The 6,845-nt window shown below is 46.6% G+C and overlaps 1 protein-coding gene across 1 annotated transcript; it reads left to right on the top strand.

Moving 5' to 3' along the window:
• Positions 1-266: 266 nt before the first annotated feature.
• LOC121835975 lies at positions 267-5,842 on the top strand. The gene is made up of 3 exons (XM_042290566.1): positions 267-348; positions 2,162-2,209; positions 5,614-5,842. Exons 1-3 carry the CDS (start codon positions 279-281, stop codon positions 5,775-5,777), a joined length of 282 nt encoding a protein of 93 aa, XP_042146500.1. The 5' UTR covers positions 267-278; the 3' UTR covers positions 5,778-5,842.
• The last annotated feature ends 1,003 nt before the right edge of the window (positions 5,843-6,845 follow it).

Raw genomic sequence — 6,845 nt, 5'->3', positions numbered from 1 at the left:
CAAATTTGTCCTCAACTGGGACGGGAAATGGACGGAATAGAAAACAAATTATCTTCGTCGTGTGTCACACAGTTTATCGCGTGGTTGCATCCTTCCCGTAAAAATTACCGGACGTTCGCATTTCGAGTTAGACAAATTATCTGAAAACGTGTTGTCGCCCCACTCAGAACGACACAGAGCGGAGATTGAGTGGTAGAGTAAGCGTATAAAAGACCGCTTATCAGCCTATTCAGCGTGAGTCATTTTCATCAGTTCTCACAACGACAAGCTCGAGCGATATGGCAGCTAAGTTTGCGTACGCAACCAAGGCGGCGTTTCTGCTAGTCCTTTGCCTCGCCGTGGCGTGCAGTGAGTATATACTTCTTCTTGAGTTCGGTGCGCATTCCTTAGAGCTAGCGACCAATAAGAATGCAACATCAACACGTGCGAACCCCGATAAGAAGACTACTATCAAACAATAGGTGTGGTCATGATAGGCCACTCCTCTTGCCATCACCATATACGTGGTCACCTCCAGCGGAGACTGGCAGTGTTGGAGCGTGCTAAAATAGGGAGAGTGCCATGATGGCTGACACTTTTATGAGTCCTTCGGTGTAGACTGACACTGCGTGGTATGTACCAGACGACGGCGCGGCCGCGTTCCACGTCTCTTGTTGCTCCATATTTTGCATTTTTGTTCCCTCAACACGCATGAGTGGAGTATTACCGACAACTTTTGTGCTTTTATTCTATCTGTCTGCTATCGGCTAATTCTCACGCAGTCTATTTTATGGCCATTTCAGTATACTCTAAAGAAAAGAAACAAAAGGAAGTTTTCCTAACAATAAGAAACACCTAAACAAGTCCTTTGTGCGAGTCGCGTTTGACTGTTTGTCGCTGAACTGTAACCAGGCCTTAGAGTATATGACAATCAGGTCCTAGCATACAAACAAACAAAGAAAAAAATAAGGACGCGCTCGTTAACAAGTAGGACATTTTTTGCCCGAATTGTCAGCAATTTTCTCTGACACCCTTGCCTCACTATTGGCCGATATACCAACGATGCATAGCATGATATACTCCGGCAGTAGTATATCATGCTCGAAAGTAACGATTAGTAACGACAGTCTACGCGCACGTGGAATCGCATGTCGGCGGGAAGAGAGAACTGTATGCACTAACTCCCTTAAATTAGTCCCCTAAACTTTGCAGCGTCATGCAGTTCTTTTTAATAGGGAGTATTAGCAAAATCGTTTGTGCCATGCGCGGTGAAGCTGCTTCATTTCGTGAAAACGTATTTAAAATTTAAATCGTTTTAGCGAATCGCAATACCAGCGCAACCGTTTAAAAAATGATGATGATTGCGATGGACCGGCAGCGTCATCTCATGGTAAATATTTGAAACGTTCGGCAGCGTTTAGATATATGGCTCGGATTTCACAGCACACAATGTTGTAAGCTAGACGGCCAAGTAAACATTTACCGGGAGGAACTTCAAGAACTCTGAAGTTAGAGTAAAATGTGTCGCAATGACCACAAAGGTACCTGATTCGTCTCCGTATTTTGGAACTTGAACGATAGTTCACGTCGTGTATAGTAGAAAGTCGTCTGCTTGCGGTCTCCACGGCGGCTCGCTAGCCCAAACCACGAAAATTTAATCACAGGCGTAGTTTACAGCATTCCCGATCGCTTGCCATTGTGAGTAGTCTTCGAAATCATTTGGTTCGACATCTCAGACGAAGTTGATGTAACAGGATGGCACATGGCCTCTCGCATGTGGTAAGCCTAACTCTGGGCTGGGCAGGTAGAGTGGGCCGACTTTTGCATTTCTCTTGAGTCGTCAACGGTGGTTGTTGCGTTGCGGGGACGACTGCAGAAGTTGCAGTGGGAGAGACGAATGAGAAACGCATCTCGGATCCCCCGACGACTCGCGCGCATGATCATTCTTATCGGCTGAGCGTTCGACGATGAATCATGAGTGTCGAAACGACTCACTAAAACTCTCTAACAAAGGTGGGCACGGGTAGAGAACACAAAGTGCGCCTTTTATCTAGGAACTCTGATGACAGGCGTCCTAAACACCTCCGTCTGCTAAAATGTGGCGACTAACAAATATAGGCACGTTTTCGGTGATTACTGATAAGAGATAACCTAACAGTTTACTTTTCTATCTCGATTTCAGATGCTAAGCTGCGTGACAGTGCTCAACACACGTGCGCCTATCCCCAAGGTGAGTGACTCTGTTCTTGTTCAACTCCGGTTTTATGGCGCTGTGCAGCAATAATGCTTGCGTGGAAAAAGCAGGGTGGCTTTATTTTGGAATTCTCACTTGGAGCTCTAGTCCGGTATACCAGGACACAACTAGTATTATTCTCATCATTCACCTCAGTTAAAAGGGGTACTGATCTCGCAGCGAAATATTTATATTTTACTACCCAGTGATGACGGGTATGTCATCACTGAGTTTTTTTTTTCGTTTCTTGTATTGCTGTAGTTTGTTTATCTGCAAATCTGCAGAGTGACCAAACGCATCTCGAAGAAGGCGCTGAACGGCGCAAAAATTAATCTGCAAAGCTTGTCACCAAGTTTTGGTTACCCGCAAAATACAGGGGATGAATCCATGCGCGAGTTGCTCCGCTTTTTCTAAAAACACATTGTGAATGTCTGATGGGCGTACCCATACATAGCTTACACGGATGTCATGGCACCTGGCATTGTGGTGGCGTGCTGCTGAGTGTTTCCATTTCGCAGCATACGTCTTGCACCACAGAATATGCTTTAATGCGAAAACGTTAACTGGCTCATGAAGCGAAGCCGGCGTTGTCTGTATCCGATGTCTGTAGCCCTCTGTAGCAGAAAAATGTCACCTAAATTCCCCTTTTCCAATAAAACACAAAGGAAGGCACCGCGTCTCAGATGTTTCGTCACGGAAGCCGGCGGGTGCGCTTAAGATCAATGCAGGCGCGCCTCAGATATAAAACACAAAGAAAAGCACAGCAGACATACCTAAAAGAGCGCACAAGTACAGGAGGAAGAAAATAAAAGATAGGAAAGAGAGCTGACTCCCAACTTATGTTTTGTGAAAGAAAGAGAAAGAGGAAGCTTCAGACATTAATTCCACGCGCGCCCACAAGGTAAAAAGAAGAAGCTTCCTCTTTCCCTTTCTTTCACATTTGATTAGTTGGGAGTCAGCACTCTTTCCTGTCCTCTATTTTCTTTCTCTTGTGCTTGTGCGCTGTTTTAGGTATGTGTTCTAAATACCAGCTAGCTCAATTTTCTACGTTTCTACAAAAGCACAGCAACGCAATGCTTCGTCACGGAAGCCGTAGTGAAGCCGCCAGAGTTAGCTGCGCCTGCGCAGTGGGGCAGCGTGATGTCACCGCCGGGACGCCGTCTGCGATGGGAAGACGTGGTTCGCTGCTTGTAGGAACGCGCTGCGCGCGTAGGAATGCTTTTGCATTCCTACAGTAAGCAGTCTTAAGTGTCTCTGCCGAAGTTCCTGTTCTAGAATATAACAGGTAGCACTGACTGCCATCATGGTGCAGTGATGTCACGTAAAAACGGTGTAAACAATCTGCTTTTTTGTGTTTTTTTTTTTTGGCTCTGAGATTGCAAGGCCCAAAGTAGCAGTTTGAGTGCGAGTATATTTCTTTTTATATCGCGTCATTGTGCTCAACTGTCGTAAACTACTTCGCTACTACTAGGCTTAATGGTGGGGATTAAATTGAGGAATTCCGTGGCTTTGATCCCCACCCATGCCCGTTTGGATCTGGATAAAAACCGTGTACCGGCGTGCCATCGTGTACCCCTACGTCGCAATGCATGTTATAGACCCCAGGCAAGCAGTGCTACTGCACTGGCAAAAATTACTTATTTATAGCTGAGACACTAGGCGCTCATTGAAGCTTACTAGGTTCCGGCTTCCTGAAAAAACACAGGTTGCACAATTACTACTTCGCTCACTGAACGACAAATATTTGCACACAAAACATTAATACGTATATGCGTTTCTTCTTTCTTCATATCAACAAATTTTAGAGCAGCCACGCTACAATTGCTAGTCTGGCCACCGTGTAAAAACATTTTTAGATTATGTGCCAGCCTGACAACCGAGGTTTGTGATCACTATTGATTCGCTTTGTGTTTATATATTTTTCGCTACCGGTTATTTCACAGCAGTTGTAAAAGAGCAAAAATCAAGCTTTCCCTTCTTGTGGAAGACAAAGGCGCACTGGGCCCTGCATATCCATTCGTGCCGTTATTGACAACATCGGTTAAATTCTAAGCTTAGTCGCTAAACCATAATCTTCCACCCCACTGCTTATGCCGCAAAACAAAAACAAAACATTTTAGACTTCAGTTGTTAAAGGGTAAACTAAAGCGCGTCTGTATTTGATGAAAAGCAATTAAATAGTTTTTACTTGGCCTCGACGATCACGAATATCGCGATTATTTTTCACTTTGGTGCACGGAGGCTGCAGAAAATGTTTTCGAAGTAAGCTGAAGCCCCTCCTACCCTGTGCTTTCGAAATCTCCGCTCTCGCGCATCTTCAGCGTCACATCAAGAGTTTTTGAAATCTCCGCTTTTACGCCTCTTCAGCGTCATATCCAGAGTTTCCGAAATCTCCGCTTTTGCGCACCTTCAGCGTCAAATCCAGAGTTTTCAAAATCTCCGCTTTTGCGCAACTTCAGCGTCATATCCAGAGTTTTCGAAATCTCCGCTCTCGCGCATTTTCAGCGCCTGTCAACAATATACGCTCACACTCTTGCTATCTTGAAAAGGTTAGAACACGCGCTTGGCGGCCAAAATATCTGGGTATGACACAAGGATGGTCGGAGGTTTTTTGTGTTTTCTCGCGTTTACTTACAACTTCGGGGAAAATGAATGTGACATTCGGATTCGGGTTCGATGGATCGTAAGAGCCTTGTAGTCCATGGTAAGATGCATCGGAGTCTACCGGGCGATCGGTGTCCAGGCGCCTGAGCTTCTATGTGACAGGCGACACCTAGCTTTACATTGCCGCTCCTGTCTTCTTGGAGCGCGGTTCCGCCTTGGCTTTCTAGAACAACAGAACGAGCACCCCCAAGCAGCGCGTCGGTTTTCGTTTTTAATTTGGGGACCATGTTATTTTCCTCTTTTCTTGCGAAGCACTGTTTAGCCGAAAGAAAGCAAAAAAACAAAAACTTGAATATTGCCTACTAGTATAGCCAGCTTGCTCATCCGAACCGACTTCCCGACGCCAAGCACAGGGCGGGCGTATAAGCGCGAAATTGATTTATTTGTTACTCGTTCCTGACTTGTCTCTACATTGTTGCCGTGTGTTTAGGTAACACTGGGCCGCTGACGTCATCAATCGCCATGCGCAAAAACAGGCGCACCTCAGATTTCATTACGCCGAACCGTTTCCTGATGAACCGGTATTCGCCACTTGAGATCGTGCTGTCGTTCCGGTTTGGGTTCAGTGTCAGATGTTCCTTTACACATTTGGGTTTGATCCGGTTCAAATAGAAATAACGTTTTCTTGTCGATCTTCAGTTGGGGTTTGTGTTTGTTTAGCCACCGTTCTTTTCTTTTTTGGTATATACCCAACACCCGAAGCATCACTTATCCCCCCTGTATTTTACTACCCACAGCTTGTAACAATCCTGGCAACCCGGACCCAGGCCATACAGTGACGACTACGGCCCGCTACAACCCGGGAACGGGGCGATGTGTGACCACCCCGTCGGTAACCGGTCCACACGACTGCCAGAGGTTCGCCACTTTGGCAGACTGCCAGCGGGACTGCGGGCAGTAATGGCGGAGTCCTCGAGAACTGCCCAAGACGCCCTGCGGTTATGGGAAAAATAAACCGACTCTCAATCCACGAGTGTCGTCCATATTATTCTTCCATCTTGATAACAGCGGATGGCGAACGCTCGTCTGAAGGTTCGAACGAAAATGCAGCAAAATAAAAATGATGGACGATCTCCGAAGTGCTATCATTTTCAATGTATGAAATGCAGTGCATAAAAAGACAATAAAATTAATTTCGAGCCGAGATAAATTGGGATTTAGCTAATCCCGTTTTGTTTAATGGGACAAAAAAATTTAAAGACATTTACGACTTCCTGTACCGCCGATTTAGAGCGCAGCTCTTTAGGAGGAGGGGGGGAGGGTACTGAGGTGAGTGTATGCCCCTACTCCTCCCCTCCTCGCGACGTTTCGGCGCTGTGAATTATGGGACGTTTCCCATAATGCACCGGGTTTCTACGCCGACGGTGATGCCGTCGGCGCTCAAGCCGGAAACGCGCGACTAAGAGCTCCGCTCTAGTAACAAACTAGTACACGAGGGTAGAAAAACAAAAGCCTGCTTTTCTGTGGGAAAAAATTTAAAATATAGCAAAATATTTCTTACCTTTTTTACCTCGAAAGTTCTCCGCCTTTTCACTGTGATGCATATCCACGGTGCCCATAACGTCACCCGAAGCCAGCTCTGCCACTGGACACGAGAACTGGGTCACTTGCACGTATGCACTCTTGACAATCAACCCGACTACCTTTAGCTAAATTACCCAAGTACCAAGGATCAGGCTCGAGTGTAGACACGGTCTGCACGTGCTAGTGTCTGCAGCAGAACGGTGGAAGGAACATTTGTGTGATGGCTCTCTGTCCGACGCGGCGACCACATTATGCTCGCCGCACCCAGCGCGCTCCAGTGGCACGGGGATAGATTGCGCCCAAGTGTAGAGTCCCTCCCAAACCTACGGCTCCGGTTGTTTGTCCGAGTGGTGGCCCCGCATTCCCTCGCTTACCGCCGCTTGTTGTACCTCACCTAAGGTGCCTCCATCTGCCGGCGCTTCTGTTGACAGGGTTGAGACACCAA

Source organism: Ixodes scapularis, unplaced genomic scaffold, assembly GCF_016920785.2.
Source record: "Ixodes scapularis isolate PalLabHiFi unplaced genomic scaffold, ASM1692078v2 PGA_scaffold1__304_contigs__length_218370807, whole genome shotgun sequence".
Lineage (NCBI taxonomy): Eukaryota > Metazoa > Arthropoda > Arachnida > Ixodida > Ixodidae > Ixodes > Ixodes scapularis.
This window is presented reverse-complemented; position numbering and strand designations above follow the sequence as displayed.